The sequence below is a fragment of the Brassica rapa genome, chromosome A03, assembly GCF_000309985.2.
Source record: "Brassica rapa cultivar Chiifu-401-42 chromosome A03, CAAS_Brap_v3.01, whole genome shotgun sequence".
NCBI lineage: Eukaryota > Viridiplantae > Streptophyta > Magnoliopsida > Brassicales > Brassicaceae > Brassica > Brassica rapa.
Window position 1 is genome coordinate 11,138,916 of NC_024797.2, and position 24,039 is coordinate 11,162,954.

Consider the following 24,039-nt stretch of genomic DNA (forward strand, 5'->3'; position numbering starts at 1 on the left):
AATTTATGATTTTAATTGGACCATACATTTAAATAAAATTTTCTAAAATATCTTATTATTTTATCGATTTGTGCCATATTTTGAACCGGCATAACTCATGACTGAAATTTTTTATTAATATATAGTGTTTATTGATTTATCGAGTATTAAATTTATAGAGTTTGTACTGTAGTTTCTTTATAGATTAAGGTTAATGACCCATTAATCGCTGCCTAATTTCAACAATAGAACTTCTGTATCATACCCCTTGGATTTAAGTTTAACTAGCAACTAGCAGCAAGTGACAAATAAACTGGTTTGTATAACCGGTGGTCTGAACCGGAATCATTAGGCATCCGTCATGGTTTAGTAACCCTGAACCCTTTAGTTCCTCGTCTGTCTTCGATTAGAGCCGGCGTCTTCTCATCAAGCTTCTTCGATTTCGCATCTCTCTCAGGTTTGTCTCAATCTCAATTTTAGAGATAAACACATACAGCTGCAGACTGTTAATATCGGTGTTCGTTTGATAGATTGGAGCTAGAGAGCGTGAGATCTATCGCGCGAAGATCCTACCTTTTTTACACTGTTTAGAGCAGCTCACTCCCAATGTCAGCCCTTGTGGCGCTATGCAGAGCTCGAACTGCTGCTTCTTCTTCTTCTTCTTTGTTCAACAGTGTTGTTCGTCCAGCATTTCGCAGTCTCTCCACAGGTAAAAACTCATACTCTTGACTTTCCTGAAGTTCAGAACTATGTCAAGAAATGATTATGCCGTGAAGCTTCTTGGCTGCCCTTTATATGATAAAAGTTTTAAGCTTTCAGGGTTTTCAATTAGTTTTGGAAAGATGTGATCTAATAGGTTGAACTGTGAGGTGTTTATGCATAAGAACTGATTTATCGAGGATTCCATAGCTTTTGTGGGTTTTGTCATGGCATAAAGCCTTTGCTTCTCTTTTATGAGATGATGAACTGATTAGCTTGCATTGGTTCACCTTTTTTTTTGTAACTATGTTTCCACAATGTAGTAACCTGAGTACTCTATTATTTCATGTTGAGATACTTTTGTGTTGGAAGAAATAGAATTCACTATCATTATATCTTCAAGGGCTCAACTTGGTTATATCCAACTCTGGTGCTATTTTTTATGTCCTGTATCTGGAGCTAGATTCTTCTCTTAATCTTGGTGTTTAACTGCCTCAGTATTTTGTTTTTCTTTATGGCTGTTTCCAAAATGATGAAGCAAGTGTAGAAAACGATGACGATTTTAGGCCTCTAGTTTTATTTAATTTTTGGTATTTTTACAGGTTTTGGTGATGTGCAGAACAAAACACTTGTGGCAGAAATGGAAGAAAAGATGCTCCACATGGACATCAACTCAATGATAGGAAGTTCCATGCCACTAGGTATGATGCGCATAGGAACAATCATCCACAACATCGAGATGAACCCAGGGCAAGGTGCTAAGCTAGTCCGAGCTGCAGGAACAAACGCCAAGATCCTAAAGGAGCCTGCTTCAGGGAAGTGCTTGATCAAGCTTCCATCAGGGGACACCAGGTGGATCAACGCCAGATGCCGTGCTACTATTGGTACAGTGTCGAACCCGTCTCATGGAGTGAAGAAGCTGTATAAAGCAGGACAGAGCAGGTGGCTGGGGATAAGACCTAAAGTGAGAGGTGTGGCGATGAATCCTTGTGATCATCCACACGGTGGTGGTGAAGGGAAGAGCAAAAGTAGTGGAAGCAGAGGAAGGACATCGGTTAGCCCTTGGGGGAAACCGTGCAAAGGAGGTTACAAGTCAGCTAGTGTCAAGAAGAAGAAGAAGAGATTGGCAGCTAGAGAAGCCAAGATGTGATTCATATCATGAAAGGAAGTTAACTCTCAGGATTGTTTTAATGACATTGTTGAATCTGTGAGAGTTTTAATTTTAAGCTTAATAAAATCAGAACAATCGTTGATCCGTTATGAAGATGGTATGAAATTATGAATGTTGTTATGTGTTTTCTTTTTCTTTAAATTGAAATCAAACGGTTTTCTTTCAATCATGGCCACGTTTTTCTTTTACTGGAAGATTAGATTTGATATTTACATAATCTTAAACCAAAGTCAGTGATTTACAGATTCCCGGAAATAAAAGCCAGTGGAAGAAAGATCATTCTCTAGAGCCATCATGTTACATGCCAGTTGGAGTATTTACAATTTAGATGGCTTTTGTTGTCAAAAACAATCAAGATGGCTTTTCTGAGAGAAATAAGGAAATCAATTTGACATCTTCCTACGTCTAAACAACCTACAATTTCAAAAGTTTTAAGGGAGTTTTGAAAAAAATGAAAGAGATCAAATCAAGAATGGTATTAGACTTTGAAAGAGGGAATAGTAAATGGAGCACACAGAGTTTGAAGCTTGAAAATGAGACTGTAACAAACAACAGAGCAGAGCAGCCAACATGGTGGCCATTTTAGGTCCCACTCCTCCATATTTATTCATCATTTCTGTTATTCCTTTCATTTATATATATTGAAAATTATCTGAAGTTCAAAAAAACTATAAGATAGCACTAAAACATATATATATTCCAAAAATAGAACACAAAATTTTTTTCTTAAAATAACATTAATTAAAAAAATTAAAAATTATATTTGAGTTTGGTTAGAGGTTAGAGTTTGGAATTTAGTATTAGTATTTAGTATTTCAGGAGTTGAGTGTAGGGTAAAAAATATAAAATTTGGAATAATATGGTCATTTTACTATTCAATTAATGTTATTTTGAGGATTCTTCTTGTGTGTTATTTTGTCTATATTATTCCAAATTTTATACCAAATGTTTTTCCTCTTTTCACCCCCAAAAATCATGATCAAGTTGTTTTTCCTCTTTTATCTTATTGCAAGAGAGGTGAAGAATCATTAAGATACATGCAATGAATCCAAATAACCTCACTAGCAGATGCATGAATTTTGTTTTTTTTTTATGTTTTTGTTATTATACTTTTAATTGCCTTTTTAGTCTGGTCATATATTTTCCCAGATTTCATTTCAAAGCTGGATAAAAAATCGACAGTATGTCCACTTTTGTGACTGGTTGGTCGGAAAAATACCAGGGAATAATATTCTTGAACAATATGTCAATATGCTTTGTATTTTTGAACTAATTTTTAAAAATTTACGATATAAACTAATTTGACCTCAAAAACTACCAACATGAAATAGAAATCTTATTCCACTAATCGGGGTTTATACCAAAAATATTAACTTTTATATAAATTCTTCGATTAATCAAGAGAAGTTTGGAGTTTAACTTTAAATTTTCCATAAATTGATAACATGGTGTAAAACATTATTTTCACTGGAATTGAACTAAAAGTACAACATGATCAATCCATGTGCTAACCCATGCGTTTAACCATTAAATCTACATACACCAGTGCATAACTGCTATATAATTATGAGATTAGTTTATGTGTTAGTACCAAAAAAAGATTAGTTTATGTTTTGGTACATATAGTTGTAATAAAATTTAATATGAATTTGCTCTAACAATGCTGTATACTACATTAAACAATAATTTGGGGAAAGTCGGCAAGAAAAAAGTGTATAAAATGAAAACCGAAAATGTATAACGTAGAAGAAAGAGATTGGAGAGTTGTACGAGGAAATATTGATAAGACAAGTTGGTCGAGATATGCATTGAATCGATGGGAACGCGCCACTGAACATTGACATGTGCAGTTCCATCCACATTATTATATACCTTTTGAAATTCATTAGATAATTATTTTCACGCCGACATTTTTTTTGTTCAGTAATTCTCTACGTATACCATCAAGATAATTAAAGGATAGTCTTAAATCTTCGTAGAGAAATAGAATTAATCATTTAAAAAACCCCGAGTATGTGATGAAACTGTGGGTATACCATATAAACTCGTTATTGGAATAATTATGCCGCTATGCCTTGTGTAATTTATATAGTGATTCTATTGTATTATAGTGAATATTGTTGCAGGTCCACAACCACTAGACTTGTAATCCAAAGGAAGGGTTTGAGATGTTCAAGGCAATCATGCATGGGCTGCCATCTCTATATAGCTTTCCCATTCCACCATTTATTTTATTTATAATTTCTTATAACTGAATATAATAGTACTAACAGAATCCACAAAACTTTTTGTAAGAAAGCTCTCCTGTTTTTTTCACCCTAAAAATATGTACATATCTTTCTCGGTTTTGTCTACGAATAAAAATCTTTTTGATCTGGTTAAGAGATTGTGCTCTCTGTACATACAACTACGTAAAAACGATTTTTATATAAATCCGAACTGCACTATACTATATTCAAATGCATGATTGTATCATATATACATCCTCAACTGACAAACTGACAATGCGACTGATGTTCTTTAATAAGACTCCTACAGTCCTACCGAATGTTTGCTATTATATTGTAAGTTTTCAGCAGATTAGCAATCCTGAAACTCTTTTGACGAAAGTCGTTATGAAATTGATCATTGGTTTGCTAAAACAAATTATCATGCATAATTTTCACACAAGCTTAATATATTACAAAATTTTCTTATAATAACCGCAAACAGGTGTGATCGATTTAAATCGTTAGATATCAAAATTTTCTATTTACATATGTTATATATATAGGGATTTGTTATATCAAAATTAACCATACAAGCATGGTCGAGTCGTACATCAAGCTCGGAAATATACTAAATATTTATGGTTCGAAACCTAACATCTCATATTTATATGTTTGTGTAGCCTGTCAATATGAATATTTAATTTTTATTACGAGTAATTGGATATGTTTGGCGGTAATAGATAAACCTTTAGACCATCTTCAATGACTTACTTTATTTTTTACTCTAAAATAAAGTAATTCTATAATAAAATTTGAGTTTACTCTAATGGTATTCTATTTTAGAGTAAAAAATAGAATGATGAATAAAAAAGAAACAAATTACTCTATATTTGGAGTAAACCTATTTTCATTCTATTATAGAGTAAAAAATAGAATATCATTGAAATATTTTTTACTCTAAACTCTATTTTAAAGTTAAAAATAGAGTAGAGTTGGAAATTGTCTTAGGAATTAGTCGGTTAGAATTCGGCTTGTCATATATCCTCTGATTATTTAAAAATTGTAACAATGGCATCGATCCTAACAATCGGATCAAGTACATATCCGCAATAAAAGTTGAATATCCTTCAGTGTCGGAAAGATATCCCTATGATATTCTTCTCTTAATATATAGTTCATAAGATTTTAAATCTGCATGCATCATCTCCGTATTGTGGTAAAGTTTTTATTTTAATTTATTAACTCATAGAGTTAACTAGAACAATGATCGATGTCATTTAGTTAGGTCTTGTTGCTATATATGTTATTCGTTGAATTTTGGATAAGTATATGTATATTGTTAACCTGTGAATTGGTTAATATACCCGAATATCATGTCCCTCATTAATAACGGAACCAAATATGTCATGTACAATGCAGAAATGCTCAAAAATGTTACTATTAACTTTAAGTTCGCATTGCTTTATTTACTACAAAATTCTGCAAAAACAAAAATATTTGTAAGAAGGATATGGGCAGAAAAACTAGAAAATAGTAACGATTTAAGAGCTTAAAACCCAAAAGAAAAATAAACACTGGACCAACTGTCCCATTAAGAACACGATGATTTGATATATCCACTACATGAAATGCTGATGAGAAGGATAACATTATGGGTCCTAATTGGTCGATAAACATAGACAACATTACTATTAGGTAAATATAACTATAAATTATAATCTATATATACAGATTATTTGAGTGCATATATATTTGTCAAATTAAATTTGTAATTTCATTACATTCAATATAATAATCATTGGTATCCCTTAAATTCACCTCTAATTTCGAATCTTAAGTTTGTACGTTTTTTCCGTCCATAGTTTCACTAGATTACCACCCTGAGTGATAATAGGATTAATGTAAAGTATTTATCGTCGAACACAGATTAGTAGTTATTGATATTTAATTATTTGTTTCCAGCATTTTTAGTGGCTAATTGCTGCTGTTATCAGATCGTCAATCAAGCCATAAATAACGCACGAACATTTCAATAAGTCTGTGGTTAACATTCCATATACCAGCCACTAATTTGATTAAATCTTATAGATAACAGCAAACTAATAAACCTACAACTCATAAAGCGAAAACCACGACTGTGTTTTTTGGTCAACTAAAAAACAACTAGATTTTGACCCGCACGCCCGTGCGGGTGTATTTTTAAAAAAAATATAATGCTATTTGCTTTTTATATCACTATTTAGAGTTGAAAAAAAAAACTCAAATTCGAAGAATCGAACTAATCTCAATCCGAAGAAGTAGTACTAAATCCGAACCGAATTGATTAAATATCTGAATTATTCAAAATTTTGGTATTTGAAGAACTGAAACCTAATCCGATCTGAACCGAAGTATTTTGGGTATCCAAAATAGATTTATATACTTATATATATTAATTATTTTTAGATTTAATATATATATAAAAACATCCAGAATATATATATACTTTTAAGTTCGCATAAATGCTTGAAAATATATACAAATAATTAAATGTAAATATCTTAAATAGTTAAAAGATACTCATAACTCCAAAAAAATACTTAAATAATTATTAATTCTCTATCCAAATATTTAAACCAAACCTATTTAAATTGGTTATCCAAATCCGAACCAAATCCACAAATATCTGAATTGAACATGAAATCCTAAAAAAACCCGAAAACGAACCCGAACGCCCACCCCTAATCACTATTATATATATATATATATATATATATCCTATATGTGTCATCATAGGTTATAAAATATGTGTTATCATATAATTAATCGTATTTTATACCTACCATCAAATATATTTTCTTATAATTAATAATATTTTATACGTACAATCACATAAATAATCACATATATTATATTTTAAAATTTAATGTAAAATATAAAAACCATAATTTAAGTTGGTGTTTGAAATTGAGCTTTATATTGTATTTTTATTATATATATTGAAAACATTTTTATAATAGTTATTGGAAAATATGTTAGTAAAAATCAAAATTTGAATATATGTATAATTTTTAAATGAATTTTTGATATAAATCAATTTTAAATTATTATTTTGATTTGAATATATATATCAAGTAACATAAACCCATTACTTTTTAATATAATGTAATGGACTTTCAATTTTTTTAGTAGCATAAGCCCATTATTTTTTTTTTTAGCTTACTGCTATCCATGTTTCCAAACAGTACTATTTTTTTAAGTACTATTTTTTTAACTACTATTCATATTACCAAACAATCCTAATGTGTACTTCAACTTTAATAATATAGATGTTAAAAGTTTTCGATTTGTGTAACTAAAACACAATTGAATATTCCCAAAAAAAAAATATAAAGAGACTGAAACCTCCATGTCAGACAGATGCTTTCCACAAATAAATTCCAGCTTACGTCATCTTCTACTTTAAGGAAGAGAGATAAAGTGTCTAGGGGAGAAGAACCAACTGTGACTGTAGAGAGAGAGAGAGAGAGAGAGAGAAGCAAAGTATTCTAAAATTACAGGCGTTCCAGAATCAGCAACTTGCTTATCACACTGTCACCCCAAAAAGAGAAAACAAAATTAAATTTTAAAAGCTGAGTCCTATTTAAACATTATTATTGCTTAAAGAAATATCTGTAAATTCACTGAACCTTCCTCTCTTTCCTGTTTCTTCTCTGATTCTACAGTCCAACACCAACTATTTATTTATTTTTATTTGCTACTTGTGATCTTCATTTTTATATCCTTTACCAGTTTCTCATATCAAACCACACCCACTTTACAAATAAAGGTTTCTCCAACCTTTAAGATTAAGCCCAGTTTTAAGTTTCTAGCGTTAAACCTTCATCATCTTCTTCTTCTCGCTCGAGTAGTCTGGCTAGTTCCACCATCGGAGTTCTTCAAGAAAGCTACATTGTAAACATTTTAGATGCATGATTCGTGAAATCTCCAGTCTACAAAACGACAACGTAAGCATTCAAGACCATAACTCGAGCAACATCAAGAACAGAAACAACATGGACATGAGAAGAGATAGCCGACAAGACATGACCTTTCGGGGACCAACTCAAGCTCAGATGATGAGTAAGCAAGAATATTTACAGACATTGTCGTCTCAGAACAGTACGAGGAGGCTAATAACTAAATCGAGTTACTTCAGTTTGGAGTCGATGGTTGTCCTTGTTGGTCTCACAGCATCACTCTTGTTCCTTCCGTTGATTCTTCCACCGTTGCCTCCTCCTCCCTTCATGCTGCTTCTGGTTCCCATTGGGATTATGTTTTTGCTTATGGTTCTTGCTTTAATGCCTTCCTCTAATGCCAAACATGTAACAGGCACTTACATGTAACACGCTCAAAAAGTTTTGTTGTTTTGTGTATTGTTAAGAGATTTTGCGTACTTATTTCATTTGTTAAAACTTGTTATCTGATGCAGTAGTAGTACTATATGGTTTCATGATAATTCTTTCTAAAAACATTCAACGACCTCATAGGAGACTAAAAGTCAGAGACAGAATCGTTATTCTTTCTATATACATTCATTGATCACAGGGAGTATTTTGATATCAAAGAACTATGCTCTTGAGGTTGCTGAGATACCTACTGCTTGTTTCAGACTTGATCATATTGGTCTCTAAGCAAAGCCTAATCTCCGAAAAAGATCATATTGGTCTCTAATATGAGGAAGAAAAAAAAAGAAAACTGAGATTCAACCAAAACTTTATGAAATTGGGAAAGATAAAGAAGGAAGCTATCATCATAATCAATTCATTCTCCTGACAAGCTCGTTGATGAAATTCTCCCTGTTTCCAGCATCACCACCTTCAACATAGTGGTTCCTCTTCTTCTTAAGTCCACCGAGTGGTGCCTTCAACTGGAACGGCCAAAGGAAGTTGTTGGCTTCTTTGAAGTGAGGTCCAACGGTCATGATCTCGTGGATCAGATCCTCCACGCAGATGATCTCGTGCTTTCCTAGACCTTCAGCTACTATAGAGTTGTCTGTAAGTGCTATCCTCTGGTGGTTCAGCTTCCCATAACCCCTCTTGTATATCAGCTCCCTAACACTCTTCAGGTTAGGGTATCTACACACATGATAACATTCCCTTAAGACCATGTTCTTGCTGTTACCAAAGAGAAAGAGAGAATTATAAGAAGAAGGTACCCATAAGTCACGTAAGGCTCAACACGACGCAACATGTTAATTGTTGCCTTGTTCACCTTAAGGAACACACCATTGAATATCTACACAAAATAAATACCACAAGTTAACTTTCTGCTCTCTTTTAAAAGATGATCATAGAGGTAAACTTCAGACTCAAACGCAGGAGCTGCAGAATTTTCTTGGTTTTGGGGTCAATGGCGTTGATACTGCAAAAAGACAAACGGCCTTGTAAAGACACAACAGCAAACTATCTGGCAAACAACTTCTGTAACACAGAAAGAAACAACATACCCACGGATACGGATGATAAAGAGCAGCTTTGCCTCAGGATCAACGTAGAACCCTCCTTTCAACTTAGCCTCTCGCTTCAAACGGATCAACTCATTATCCTAAACAAAAAGGACAAACCTTTCAGCACAACAGGAACAGAGAAGAGTCATCTAAGGAGACACAAAGTGTGTTTCTTTTAAACCTTCTGGGCGTATTCTTTGGCATACTGCTCAGCTCTCTTGAAGATAAGCTTGCGGGTCTCAACGCTCTTCTTCTTAGCAGCTTCAGCTTCCTGTTTCTTGGCCAATGCCCATTCCTCTTCCCTCTTGATCTTCTTTAGCACAGACTCTGGAACCACCACCTTTGAATCAGCCATCTCTCCTACATTAATGTAATTCCACAAAGTACAAAAAAAAATAAGCTCACCAATCAAAGCAATATACAAAAAAGGCACCGCCTTTAAGCAATGCAGTGATCTGAGCAGGAGCATCTCCTGAAATGACTATTACCAAACAGTATCATACGAATGGTGTTGGCTGCAATGGAGATGCGAAGTTAGGGTGTACGAGGAAGGTCGAAGATGCTTACTTACTTTGAGAGGAAGATGAAAGCTCTGATATCGAGAGAGAGAGAGTGAGATTGCGCGGCTCAGAAGGAAGAAGAAACACACTAGACGGGTTTAGGGTGTAATTCGCAACCCTCTTTTTCTCTTAGCTGGGCCTGACAATAGGAGGCCTATTTTATCCCATTACATTTTGGGATTTTTGGTGTTGAAAATATTCATTTGTAATCACTCTAGTTAGAGGTTTGACTCTTTTTTTTTGTCTACAGTTAGAGGTTTGACAATCGTATAAAATTAGAAAGTTATAATGTTTTACTAGAAACTATTTTATAATCTATTTATTAAGAATCCATCACACATAAGCAAATAAGATCAATGATCAATGCTATTTTGGGTTCTAAGTATTAATGATATGTATACATGTTATATAAGATATATAAATTATTGTGTATATATACATGTGATATTAATAAACAATATTTCATACAATAAAAATTCTATAAATTAATAATCGATAAAGTAATAAATACGGTAAATTAATAATTTTTTCTGGTTTCAAGTGGAACGGTGTAAAACATGACACAATTACATAAAATAATAACATTTAAAAAACTTCTAGCAAAATCTATGGTCCCATTGAAATATAAATTAATAATTACGATATATACATCAATAAATAATTTTATTGTTTGTTAATTTTCAGAATGAAATGTATCTCCAATTTTTATTTTTCATTTCAATATTTTTGTGTTACTTTATCGAATTACATATAAAAATTCATTTGTATACTTTCATATGTATTCAATATACATAAAATATATCAAATAACTTCATAAATATGATGAAATTCAAATCTATAAAATTTAAACTAATATATAATATTATGAAACAGAATATTCATTCATTCTTCTAAATATAAAATATTTTTAAAAATATAAATCTAAAAATGGAAATTTTCTTTAAATTAATATATCTATAAATTAATATATTATCATAATCCCAATATTATTAACTTATAGAGTTTTTACTGTATATATTAATAATTACACGTAAATGAGAGTAATTGTATTCTCTTCATATTGGACTGGCCCACTAATATATGTATTCGGTTTCTAGATTAAGTTCGCATCATCATATTATAATGATGTGATGATGTGAGTAATCCATATAGGAAAACGTAGCCGAACGCTAAAATAATAGAGATAAAAGAGTTTGTCAATTTTGTGAGATATGATCTCTTCGGCACCAGCATCCCATCTCAATATAGTTTGTGTGTGTGAACGCCGGTAGAGACACAATATTTGGAATACTAAACCTCGGTTCGTTTTGTTTTTTGTTCCACCGCAAACCAGATATATTCAAAATTTTAATATTTAGATTTATTTCGATATTAACGTGAAATTCTAGGCATATAAAAATTTATAAATTGTTATAAACTAATATAAATTTCTATATTAGGCTAATGGGCTCGAGCTTGATTGGGACACCGGTTTGAATGGTCGATCAAAAATGTTTACAATCTTTGAATTTCAGGATCAACTTTAGTTTACCATTCAAAACGATAATTTAAATATCTAATATCCGTAGACGTCTTAAGTTACAAACTCACAGTTAACACATATATATAGTCATCTTCTAGAAGAAAAGATAAGAAACTTTAGTAACCGTAAAGCAATAGAGACATTTAGAAGATAAGTGCTTGCCAGTTTCGAATCACTTCTTTTCTTCCCCATAATGAACGACAACTCCTCCCTAAAGGAAAAATAAATATCAGTGCTCTTCTAGAACCCTTATCCTATTCTTGTCTTTTAAGTATTACTTTATTTTACTTTCATTTTCAAATGCCATTATATGTGTCATGAAATAATTATAAACCAATCCACTTCATCGTAGTCTTATATCAATCAACCTTCATCGAAGAAATAAACCCTCTTCGGTTTCGTGGTTATCTCAAAGTTTTTCAATATACATCCATTTAAAGAAATATAAAATATGAAAATAGGTTAAATATGAAAACATAAAGCACGTTTGTAGTTGTCTCCCTTGTTTCGTGACGAAATTAATCAAGCTTGAAGTGATCTAAGAAACAAAACATAGAACAACAAATGTAATACATATTCTTCTAAAAAAAATTTTATTATCTTAGCTAATGAATCAGATGATATATATTCAGATCGAAGAATAAAAAATAATTGAAAAGTCTGGAAATCCGCTTTCATTAATTCAGTTGATTGTTGATATATATATATTTGAATATGCAGTAGAAAGACTATATTTTTATTCCACAATAATTATAAGGATGCTTCAAAATATAGAAGACTATATACTAATTAATAAATATACTAATTAAAATAATATAGAGGAATAGTTGACAAAAGAAAAGAAAAAGAACGCGACAAAAAGAAGAAGAAGAACACGACAATAATGTAAAGGGGAAATGAAATAAAGGGAACTTGTCAAGCATTTATCAGTGTCCGACCTCATTATTATTTCCCTTTCTCATACTCATCCACTAATTTCAATTTTTTGGCAATGTTCAATAAGGTTTAATCTGTGATAAAAATTAAAAACTATACTAAACACTTTTTTTAACACTAGTTGGAACACATACTAAATACATTTCTCTTAAGAAAATCACATATTAATAGATCTATTCAGGAACATCTTCTTTTCTTGACAGAAATTCAGGACCATCTTTTATGAGTCCATTTTAAACTTAAACGAAAAAACATACATAAAAATATGTAGCTATAATGATTCGCATGCATCATGCATTTATACAAGTCATTATTCTTCGCCAGTTGGCAAGATAATCTTGATTCAGATACAAGGTTTTTGTATTATGTAAATGAATTTAATTAGTTACCTATTTCTGCTGTATACAACAAGTTTGCTATAGTGACTAGTCGAGAGAAGAGATGACTTGTGTGAGGCTGTAAGTCCGCGAGACATACCTTTACGTCGGTGCATCGCATAGTCTACGTGTTATTGTATTAAGACGTGTCTGGTAAGAGTGGAGATCATAAAGTTCAATATATTCATGACGCCTTCTAGAAGACTATAAAATACAACCCCTCTCGGTATTAGGTTATATATATGTTTCCTTCTTCCAAATGCAACTTCCCTCGCAACATTCTATCTACAGATTTTTTTTTTTTTTGAATGAATGTAAAATTTTATTCAATCAAAACTTTAATTACATCAAGTGCTACTGTTATGATCTCCATATACATATCAATAGACTCTCAAAACTCTACTTTTCTGTACGTCAAAAAGAAAAAACTCATGTAACTCTTGAGCCAAACCACACACTCAAGCCTTCCTCAAGGTATTGTTGCCCCGTTCCTTTCACAGCAAGAAGCTTCAGTCTTATCACTTTATCAACCCATTTAATCAGTAACAATTCATCTCTTGGTTGCTCTCCATGCCGACGAGCATTGCGCTCCCTCCAAATACTATGTAGCAACACTTGAAAAGTATATCTGATAATGAATACTTCAGAGAGTGTGAAACTAGAACTTAATTGGGAAATCAATTCCAGAATCACACTCCATTCCATAGAGAAAGCTCCCTTCATAATCCCACCTATCAATGACTTCCAAACTTTCCCCGAGTATCTACACTTGAAGAATAAATGTGAACAAGTCTCCTCTTCCTCTTGACATAACACACAAACTCCATTTATAGATGTATTCCACTTCTTCATTCTGTCACAGGTTTGCAACCTGTTCTTCACAACCACCCATAACATGAAAGAATATTTGGGAGTAGATTGTGAAAACCATACTCCTTTATTCCAAATACATACTGGTTGCTCCCGTCTCATGTAGAGCCATGTCTTCTTCGTAGAGAAAACTTTTGTAAATCTGGTCTCAGCCTGCCTCCATAAGGGAATATCATCCTCCTCACTACGTCTGCTCTTTAACTCTTCAATTTCTTCCTCCACAGTGTTAAGAATAGCCAGTCTATGTCTTCTTTTCCGATGATAGAGCATCACTTCCTCAACCGAAGCATGTTCTGTAATACCAATACCAATTGTACCTCTCCCTCCAAGAAGATCTCTGAGACATCCTAAAGAAGACCAAGAATCATACCAGAAAGATGTGTTTCTGCCATTGTGGACCTCCATTCGAATATAAGATTTAGCTATCTCTCTTAACTTCAGAATCTTTCTCCACATCCAAGATCCACTACTAGCATTATATTTCGTCGACCAGAAGGAGCTTTTCCTTATTAGGTAGCAGTGGATCCACTTCACCCATAAGGAAGAGTGAGTAGAGAACAATCTCCATACCAACTTCAAACCAAGCACAATGCTGATTTCTTTTAAAGGTCTAATCCCCAGCCCACCTTCTTTCTTGGGTAGACAAACATCTTGCCAACATACCTTCGCCTTGCTTGTCTTAAGGTCTGGCCCTGACCACAAAAAAGCAGAGCACAATCGCTCTATCTCTTTCAAACAACTGCTTGGCAGCCGAAAAGCCGATAACCAGAAGTTTGCCATACTAGTGATAACCGAATTAATGAGCTGTAACCTTCCTCCATAAGACAACAATCTCCCAGTCCAAGAGCTCATCCTTTTCCGGATTTTTTCTACTAAAGGCATGTAGTCATTGATCGTCATCTTCCTAGAGAGTAAAGGAAGGCCGAGATACCTGACTGGTAATTTTCCAGAAGCAAATGGGAAGCAGGTTAGGATATCTCTCGCTTGAATATCAGATAATCCAGCTGTGAACAATGTAGACTTTTCCAAACTGATCTTTAAACCAGAGATTACAGCAAAGTCTTCAAATATCTTCAGAACATTTTCAATAGATCTTTTGGTTCCATCCGTGAACACCAAAAGATCATCAGCAAAACACAAATGCGTGAGCAAAATATTCTGATATTTAGGATGGTAACCAATAATCCCCCTGACAGCCGCTTTATCCAGAATGCTAGACAACACATTCATACAGATAACAAATAGATATGGAGATAGAGCACATCCCTGCCTTAAGCCCCTACAACTCTGAAAGAATCCCGCCAGCTCTCCATTGACTTGAACCGAAAAAGATGGAGAGCAAACACACAGCTCTATCCAATGAACAAATTCCTCTGGCATGTTAAGAGCTCTTAGAGTATTCAACATAAATGGCCAGTGAACAGTATCGAAAGCTTTTGCTATATCTATCTTCATAAAGCATCTAGGAGAGACATCCTCTTTGTGGTAATCCTTCACTATTTCTGTGGCTAATAGAAGATTCTCAACAAGCAATCTATCTTTAACAAACGCAGATTGATTGTAAGTGATACAGCCCGGGAGAGTACCTTTCAGTCGATTAGCAATAATCTTTGAAATCACTTTGTACAACACATTGCAGCAGGAGATAGGTCTATAGTCTCTCATCTCAGTAGCATTTTCCTTCTTTGCCACAAGCGCTAAGATAGTTGCATTCAGCCCCTTTGGTAAAAACCCTTTGCTGAAGAATGAGTGAACTGCAGTAGTGAAGTCTTTACCAATTATCGACCAGGAGGCTTTGAAAAACTCTGCTGTGAATCCATCTGGCCCTGGGGACTTATTATTTGGCATCCGGAACAACACCTCTCGAATCTCATCATCAGTTATCGGCTTAATCAATCGCTCTCTCTCAATACTAGAACACCGAAAAGGAAGGAATTGTTGCAGCTCTTCGACTGATATGGCTTGAATTTCCGGGGGCTCAAAGGATAGGAATTCACTAAAAAATCTCTCAGCTTCAGCTTTGATATCGTCCTGAGAAGTGGCCATTACACCTGATTGGCATCTTATTTCTCGAATAGCATTTATAGCCCCTCTAATCTTCACAGCATTATGAAAAGCTTTATTATTACCATCTCCCAATTGCAACCAGTGCATCTTTGACCTTTGCTTTAACACTTTCTCCTCTATCGTTGAGATTCTTTGCCACCTCTCTTCAATTATCAGTTCTTCATGAATGTTTTCCAGATTGGGGTCTTCCATTAATCTCTCTTGCTTCTTGCAGAGATTATTATAAGCCTCTTTTACCTTCATAGACAACTTTCCCAGCTTCTCCTTACTCAATCTTCTGATCAGAGGCTTCAGGGCTTTAAGAGATTTGGAAAATCGAAAAAGAGCTGAAGTAGACTGAAAGAGAGGTTGATTTTCCTTCCAGTGGTCTTCAATCATCTTAATAAAATCCGACATCTCAGCGACTGCATTAGTAAATTTAAATGGTCTTTGCTTCTCTACAGCCTCAGTTTGCAAATGAAATCTGCCTCTAAGGTGATCAGAACAGCCTCCAGCCTCAAAAACTCCATACGATTTGTCTTGTCGTTGCAGCCAAGTATCATTAACAAGAAATCGATCCAGCTTCTTACATATAAGACCCTCTTCTCTCTTATTGCACCAGGTGAATTTCGGTCCTTGACTACCAAGATCCACAAGCCTGCAGTACTGAACTATGCTCTCAAAATCACGCATCCCAGAATTAGTTAACCCCGAGTCTTGATAACTAGAATGCTCCTCCCCATCAAGAATCTCATTAAAATCTCCCATAATTATCCACTGCTTCCCTCTAAACATTGCTGCATCTTGATGATCCTTAATATCACTCCATAACTCCTTTCTATCCTCCATGACATTTTCTCCATGAACAAATGAGCAAAAGAACTCCTCTGTCTCCCCTTCTAGTAATACTGAAACGGTAATTATCTGACTTGATTTGAATACTAGAGTTAGCCGCGTCTGAGGACTCCAAACAACCCAAATTCTCCCCTTCCTGCTAAACTCATAATTATTTATCCAAGACCAACCATAGAACACTGAAGAAACAATATGCTTCGCCTTACTCTCCTTTACTCTGGTCTCCAACAGACAACCAAACTTCAAATCTTTATTAAGAATCCAATCTTTAACTACACCATGCTTCGAACTTTTATTAAACCCTCTTACATTCCAGAAGAATCCTGTCATTGAGAGATTTTTTGATAGGCGTTTCTGCCTTGATTACCAGGCCCAGGTTTCTCAGGAAAGACCTTATGATTAGCTTTCGAAGATCTCGGCAAAGACGGTCGAATGTTGTTGACCAGATCAGCTTTTGTAGATTTTTGAACTGTTTTACTAATAACATCATTCGAAGGAGATTTCACAATATCACAGTAGGTTGGTGATCTCACTACGTTCACTTCCCCCTCTGCACTTTCCACTCCCTTATCTCTGTCTTCCTTATCTTTATTTACCTTCTGTTGTTTCCCCTCTTCCCTATCAATTGCCTCTTCTCTAGTTTCATTCTCTTCTACAAGATCATCCTTTTTTATTTCTTCTATCCCTGTATTCTGCTCTTCAATATCCTCCTTGTGCTGAACTACCTCCATTTGTGTTACTTCCTCGGTACTCTTCGTTCTATCCAATTCGCCATAATCATTTAGTTCATTAAGTATCAGGAATCTTGATGGCGTCACCAGTTTGTCTTGACCATACGTAAGCACTCTCTTCGTTGGACTTCTACTTTTCCCTGCATTTACATTCTTCCACCCTTCATCTATCTGCCCCTCCTCAAGTTCACCCACAACTGCCTCTATCAGAATTCCCTCTATACCTTCAGAATTAGAAGGCCCAATTTCAAGGATGCTCACTTCTTCAATGCTTTTCCCAGTCTCCTTGGCTTTCTGCATCATATTCCTCTGTATCTGTTCAGTCATACCAACCCCATCCTTTTTATTCATCACACAAGATTTCTCCACATGCCCCCACTTGCTGCAGGTTTGGCATCGAAGTGGAAGCCATGGATAACTGAATTCCACTAAGAATGACTTTCCATTTTTTTGTGAAATTTATCTTAGAAGGCAGCTCTTTTGACAAATCCACATTCACAAAAACTTTAGCCAACTTGAAGTTTGAGCAAGAGGCAGTTTCAGGATGCAATCTCACTGGAAATCCTGCTGCGCTTGAGATGAAACTCAATCCCTGCCATGAGAACATGTGCATGGGCACATTTTTAAGGTGAACCCATAATGGAATAGACTTGACTTCTGGCTTCTCCTTTAGCTCGTCTGGCGTCCATTTTGTAACAACCAACGGAATATTTCCTATATTCCACATTCCACGGCGTAGAATCCTTGCTCTCATCATCGGATTAGTGACTTTGAATTTCATTGTTGTGGAGTCTACTTCATAAACTTCAACTCTTTGAATATTCTCCCCTTGAGTCCAAATCTTGTTTACAATTGCATGAACCCTTGCAATGTGTGGCGCCGTATCAAGAAACTTCCCAACCAGAAAATCTTCCCACAAATGGTTTGCATTCTCAAGCACTGCATCTGGAATCTCTACCACTTTTTGACCTTCACGTTCATTGATATCGATTTCATACTTCTTCAATATCTTCTTCTCTTTTGCAACCTCAGCCCACGATGAACCTTTAGTAGAAACCTCCGATCTTACTCTCCCATTTACAGCTCCATCAACGGCTCCGCCGACGGCTTCACCCACAGCTTCGCCGACGGCTCCGCCAACAGCTTCGCCCACAGCACTCCCATGATTCACAGATCCCCGACCTTTACCCTGTTTCTCCGATCCCAGTTGTTTCCCCAAATCCTTTACCCCGATTGATTCACCATGGTTCGTCTTCGTATTCCGCGTATCCCGATCGTCTTGAACCCCCATCGGAGAGTCAGACAAACCCGGCGGATCCGCCGTATCCATCTCGAAACCCTTGATCGCCAAATCGCCTTTCTTTTCGCTTTACCAAAACGGAGCGTTTAATCGTTTAACATCGGATTTCTATATTTTTTCTATCTACAGATTAATAGGTATACAAACACAAGATGATATCTTAAGACTTTAATTAACAATTAAGCAAAACTCATATAACAGTTTTGCCTGAAAGAATAATATATGTGGACTATTCAAGTAAGATGCGTGTAGAATGCAAAACGAAAATGTCCATCTATATATTAAAATTATTTATAATAAATTAAAAACTCACTATATGTTTTTGTAACTGAAAAACTCACTATATGTTTCTACTTATCGATTGACAATTGCGTCAGTGAGTACGACTCATTCCATATTTGTCTTTGTAAAGCTTCTAGAAGTTCAGTGGTTTTCTTTAGTTTAAAAGATTTTTATCAAAGAAACATGATTTGGTAACAACCTCACTGGTCTTCGTGAACTTTATCAAGAGGGTTATAGATTCCATTTTTAAAGACTTTTCTTTCTTTCTTTTTTTGTAAAAAAGGAAAGACTATGCTTTCAAAGGAAATTGCTTCTACAGAACCATATTGTTGGGTGACATTGAAAGGGAACTTAGACTACTTCATTATATAGTATTCTAGTTGATAAACTAATTTAAAAGCTCTTTGCTCAAGCTGCTTTTATACTTCTTTTTCTTGACATCAGCTGCTTTTATACTTTTTTTTTTGAATTGAATATTGAATTTAACTAAAAAAAAAGACCTTACATCCAAGTGTTTTTGAAAGCTTAGAACAACAACAATTTTTAAATCTCTATTCTTAAGCTTTTCTTCAAAACTTCATACTATGTCTCAATCTTCACTTCATAGAACTATCTAGTTTCAAACCAAAAAGCCATTCCCTCTCCATACTCCTTATCTCCCCTTCTTCTAATCACTGTGAACTGGTTTCTCATATTTTTATCAAGTCTCTTGATCATAACCTCTGCAGCTGCTTTTATACTTAAATGTGGTAAAAGCGTAAAACATATAGTGCGGTCAGTATCTATTGATGAATATTATACAATGAAGACTGAAGTTACCAAACTTCACTTAACCCTAAAAAGTTACCTAGGTTACAACAGAAACTATATATCTATGCAAATCTAACATGTATTTGAAAATAAGTCTACGAGTCCCTGAAACTATTCAACTTTCTTAAAAGTGGAGTAGTTGATCTAAATTAAAGTGTTAATAGTCTCAATAAAGCTTCCAGAAGCTTGCTGGTTTTCTCGTTATTAATTAGATATTTTCTGCTTTTAAAAGTAAATCTGAAAAACATATATTCATGAACTATATCAGATCAGCAACATTTCAAAATCTATTCCTGATAAAGGAAATTGCGTCAAGATAACAGAACCGGATGAGTGAAATTGAAAGGGATCGGCTTATATATACAAGTAACATGTGATGAGACGCTGATTTAAAAACTTAAACTATAGTTTATATACGTTTTCAATATTGTACGTGTGTAAACAAGATAGAGTTAAATGTGGCGTAATCGTAACTCATCGAGGTCATGATATTATTCAGTGACAAGTTAAAACACTATGGTAGAAAGAAATAATTATACAATGCTGCATATTAAAAACGCAGTCTATATTATTATTTGTAAAATAATTTTTTCGCATTCAAACTCTCATGTTGGAAGTTAGACGGATTAATATCATTTATATTTTTAAAGAATAAAATATATAAATTAACCAAAAAAATAAAATTTAATTTAATTTTTTTAGTAGATAAATGATCAAAATTAAGAAATATCCAAAAGTTAAAAATATATTTTAAAATAAAAAGATAATTCATATATATATTGTGTTATTATCTAGAATTAAAATTAAACAAAAAAACAGAAAATACATAACTAAATCTTGAGTATTTTTAAATTTTATTTATATATCATGAATATAGTATACAAAGAAATTTTCAAAGTTTATAATACATAAAAAAATTCAAATGAAAACATAAATAATAATTTATCATTATATTCTTTTAATTAGTAATATTGTACTAATATATAAGTAATTATAATAAAATTAGAATGATTTTAAATGTTAAATTTTCTTAAATGAATTATTATATTTATTATAATATAGTTAGAGCGGTTAATGTCGTTGATACCTTAATAAATTATTATATTTTTTATATAGTTGATTATAAATTAACTATAATAAAAATTATCAAAGAAAGAAAGAATCGTGTACGATAATAATGTTATATTTGATATTACCTAATCATGTTTGATATTATCTGATGATGATCATCACTTAGTTCCTTTATAAAGAAATAAATCAAAATAATAAGATAAATCTATGTGCATATTTATCGACTAACGGGAAAATAGCATCATTATCTCAGTTCCCTTTTAAGAGTTCTTCTACGTTATCATCAACCTTTATTTTATTTTGTTTACTTACTTCGTTTTTATTTTATTTTATTTTTTGAAGTTTTTTTGTAGTTCCATACATATTGGTAGTTTAAAAAATAATCTAAAGAAGTAACGAGGGTTTTAAAAAGAAGGTTTACATATTTGCTTTATTTTATTGCATGTTTGATAGGTGATCATTCTCATTGTTTTACAGATTTCAGTTTGCATTTAAAAAGATAAAAATAAAACGGAAAAAATAAGAAGAAAACATTGTAGAAATGAAAATAACTAACAACATAAAAATAGTTGATTAGGATGATGATATTTATAAATATAAATATCCGTAAAATTATTATGCATGCATTTGGGGACAAAACACCTAATATGTGCAGATAGTTAATTATTGATTTTGCGTATTCGAACTCTAACATTGAAAGTTATAGCATTTAAAATCAGTGACGGCCTTAGCGAATTTTTATATATAATTAAAAACAAATTTATATTAATAATAGATTTTTTTTCAAAAAAATAAGATAATTCTTATATATTATGCTGTTATCTTGAAATAATATTTTCTATTATAAAAGATTAAAATTAAGATATAAAGCAATTGATAATTAATTATTATTATTTTCATATTATAAATTTAAAAAATTTATGATATAAAAAAATTTATAATTAAATATTAGTCAAGTAAAATAAATTCTATAAAAAATATATTTCTAAAAATATTTATTATATGTAAGTTTTTAAATTTTAACACATTATTAAACATATATATTTTAATGAAATTTTTTGTCATATATAAATAATTTAATGTTTTAAAAAATTAAATAATAACTTATCAACTTGTTGTGAATTAATAAAACACAAACTAATAAATATTTGTAAGAAAATTATGTTCGCATGTGCGGTAAACATCTAGGTTTATAACTAAACTATAAACGATTCCGCAATTTTAATAGCAAAACGAAATGTGGTTTCCACGGTTTAATTAGGTTTTCATAACATATAAATTAATATCTTTGTTTTCGTTAGTTTTACAATAACGTCAGCTGCGTTTGAACTTATGTACATACCAAAGAAATGAGCTGCGTTTGCGTTTCAGAAACATGCACCACAAAATCCTTTTTTTTTTTTTTTTTTTTACATTTCACCACAAAATCTTGACTTCTTCCTCCACCCCTTTCCCTATATAAAGGATCTGCCACCTTTGCTTAACTTCAAAGCAAATCACATTTCCTTAAATTCCTTTTTTTATATTTTTTACACTTAAACTCTCTTTAGTTTAATCAAACTCAATACTCTCTTTCAAAAGCTTATTTGTTTCATCTTTGATCACAACCACGATTATGGACAAGTCGAGTAACAGAGCTGAGGAAGTTTCAAAAGATTTGATTCCCGGTTTACCCCCGGAGTTAGCCATGGAGTGTTTGGTCAGAGTCCCGTACCAATTTCAATCCGCCATGAGATCCGTTTGCCGTTCTTGGCGAAGCTTACTCTCCGACTCTTCATTCATCAGAGAGCGGCGGAGATGCGGCAAAGCAGAGCTTCTCCTCTGCCTGGTCCAACCGTTTTCACCGCCAAATACAGCGTCTAAAGCGGTTGGAGACACAGAGACACCGCTGGGGGTGGAGGAGAAGGGTGAGAAGCGCGCATCCAGCACGCCGCGGTTTGGTTTGAGCGTTTACAACGCTACGATGGCCACGTGGAACCGCGTCGCGTTTCCCCAGCAGCAGATCCCTCTTTTCTGCGAGTGCGTCGCGGTTCAAGACGCAGGGAAGATTCTACTCATCGGCGGGTGGGATCCGGAGACGTTACAGCCGGTGAAAGACGTTTACGTCCTCGAAGGAAGCGGGAGGAGGTGGAGACGAGGCGCGCCGATGAAGGAGTCACGTTCCTTCTTCGCCTGCGCTTCCGTGGGTCCCACGAAGGTGTACGTCGCCGGAGGACACGACGAGCAAAAGAACGCCTTACGATCAGCAGAGGTGTACGACGTGGAGAAAGACGAGTGGTCAACGATCCCATCGATGGCCGAAGGAAGAGACGAATGTCAAGGGTTCTCCATGGGGACGGGGCTAGGAGGATTCTGCGTTTTAAGCGGTTACGCAACGGAGTCTCAAGGGAGGTTCCGACAGGACGGAGAAGTTTATGATCCGATGACAAAGTCATGGTCAAGAATCGAAAACGTATGGCCTTTTCCGGATACTAGCCCTAGAGGCCGCACCATCACTGCCGGAGACACTAGAGGCTCATCTAGGTTACGTTGTTTCAGTACAGACCGTGAGTTACAGAGCAATAGTCAATGGGAAAGTAGAGACGGTTGGAGAAAATGGAAACTGGATGTTGAAGTTATTCAGCTTCCCGCGAGTGGAAGTTCAGTCTACGTCGGAAGCTCTGGAGGTGAATCGGTGATAATGATCGGCGGAAGAAGAGAGAGTGAAGGAGCGATGATGAAGACGACAGAGGAGAAGAATGCCGGAAACTGGAGTCATGTCAATGACATATCTTTTGGTTTCTCCACACTTCCATTCTCACATGCTTCAATCTATGTCTGAATAATCTGATATTAGCAGCGTAACCTTTGACGCCTCGTATGAATAACTTGGAAGATCATTTCAAAAGTATTTTGAAATAAAACATATACTAGAGGTTATTATCTTTTTTGGATCCTATGGATAAATATAGAAATCTGGTTGCAGTGTCATTTTCAAGAGACAAATATGTATACCAAAACAAGTTGTTCAGGATACAAGAGCTAACGTGTTGAATGGATAGATACGATTCACACCTTAGGAGATTATCATACTTGTTCCCAGATAGAAAGTAATCAGCAAAACATAAATGCTAAGTTCCTTAGATGGACAAAGCCACCAGACGATAACTACAG

General features: G+C 34.0%; 4 protein-coding genes across 5 annotated transcripts; 3 read left to right on the forward strand and 1 right to left on the reverse strand.

Moving 5' to 3' along the window:
• Positions 1–264: 264 nt before the first annotated feature.
• LOC108871339 (60S ribosomal protein L2, mitochondrial) lies at positions 265–15,762 on the forward strand. 2 transcript variants are annotated; one of them, XM_033289124.1, is made up of 4 exons: positions 265–436; positions 510–688; positions 1,281–1,709; positions 15,542–15,762. In XM_033289124.1, exons 2-4 carry the CDS (start codon positions 586–588, stop codon positions 15,745–15,747), a joined length of 738 nt encoding a protein of 245 aa, XP_033145015.1. In that variant the 5' UTR covers positions 265–436; positions 510–585; the 3' UTR covers positions 15,748–15,762. The 2 variants fall into 2 exon arrangements, with proteins under 2 accessions (XP_033145015.1, XP_018513278.1); XM_018657762.2 differs by lacking the exon at positions 15,542–15,762 and having other exon boundaries at positions 266–436; positions 1,281–2,015.
• On the forward strand, positions 7,756–8,533 carry LOC103858116 (ARGOS-like protein). Its single transcript, XM_009135409.3, has one exon. It carries the CDS (start codon positions 8,010–8,012, stop codon positions 8,421–8,423), a length of 414 nt encoding a protein of 137 aa, XP_009133657.1. The 5' UTR covers positions 7,756–8,009; the 3' UTR covers positions 8,424–8,533.
• On the reverse strand, positions 8,636–10,042 carry LOC103858117 (60S ribosomal protein L7-3). Its single transcript, XM_018658096.2, has 6 exons — positions 10,015–10,042; positions 9,708–9,886; positions 9,527–9,624; positions 9,386–9,441; positions 9,236–9,317; positions 8,636–9,155 (listed from the first exon to the last, which is right to left on the reverse strand). Exons 1-6 carry the CDS (start codon positions 10,025–10,027, stop codon positions 8,837–8,839), a joined length of 747 nt encoding a protein of 248 aa, XP_018513612.1. The 5' UTR covers positions 10,028–10,042; the 3' UTR covers positions 8,636–8,836.
• Positions 15,763–22,355: 6,593 nt separating the features above from the next.
• On the forward strand, positions 22,356–23,899 carry LOC103858118 (F-box/kelch-repeat protein At2g44130). The gene has a single exon (XM_009135411.3). The coding sequence runs from the start codon at positions 22,502–22,504 to the stop codon at positions 23,705–23,707; it is 1,206 nt and encodes a 401-aa protein (XP_009133659.1). The 5' UTR covers positions 22,356–22,501; the 3' UTR covers positions 23,708–23,899.
• The last annotated feature ends 140 nt before the right edge of the window (positions 23,900–24,039 follow it).

Excerpts from the sequence above, each read along its gene's own strand:
- LOC108871339 (XM_033289124.1), top strand. The coding sequence starts at position 586 with ATGTCAGCCCTTGTGGCGCTATGCAGAGCTCGAACTGCTGCTTCTTCT. Across the intron at positions 689-1,280 it reads ATTTCGCAGTCTCTCCACAG|GTTTTGGTGATGTGCAGAAC; the intron begins GTAAAAACTCAT and ends GTATTTTTACAG. Across the intron at positions 1,710-15,541 it reads TGAAGGGAAGAGCAAAAGTA|TGAACTGCAGTAGTGAAGTC; the intron begins GTGGAAGCAGAG and ends CTGAAGAATGAG.
- LOC103858116 (XM_009135409.3), top strand. The coding sequence starts at position 8,010 with ATGATTCGTGAAATCTCCAGTCTACAAAACGACAACGTAAGCATTCAA.
- LOC103858117 (XM_018658096.2), bottom strand. Across the intron at positions 9,625-9,707 it reads CCAAAGAATACGCCCAGAAG|GATAATGAGTTGATCCGTTT; the intron begins GTTTAAAAGAAA and ends CTTTTTGTTTAG. Across the intron at positions 9,156-9,235 it reads GAGCCTTACGTGACTTATGG|ATACCCTAACCTGAAGAGTG; the intron begins GTACCTTCTTCT and ends TCATGTGTGTAG.
- LOC103858118 (XM_009135411.3), top strand. The coding sequence starts at position 22,502 with ATGGACAAGTCGAGTAACAGAGCTGAGGAAGTTTCAAAAGATTTGATT.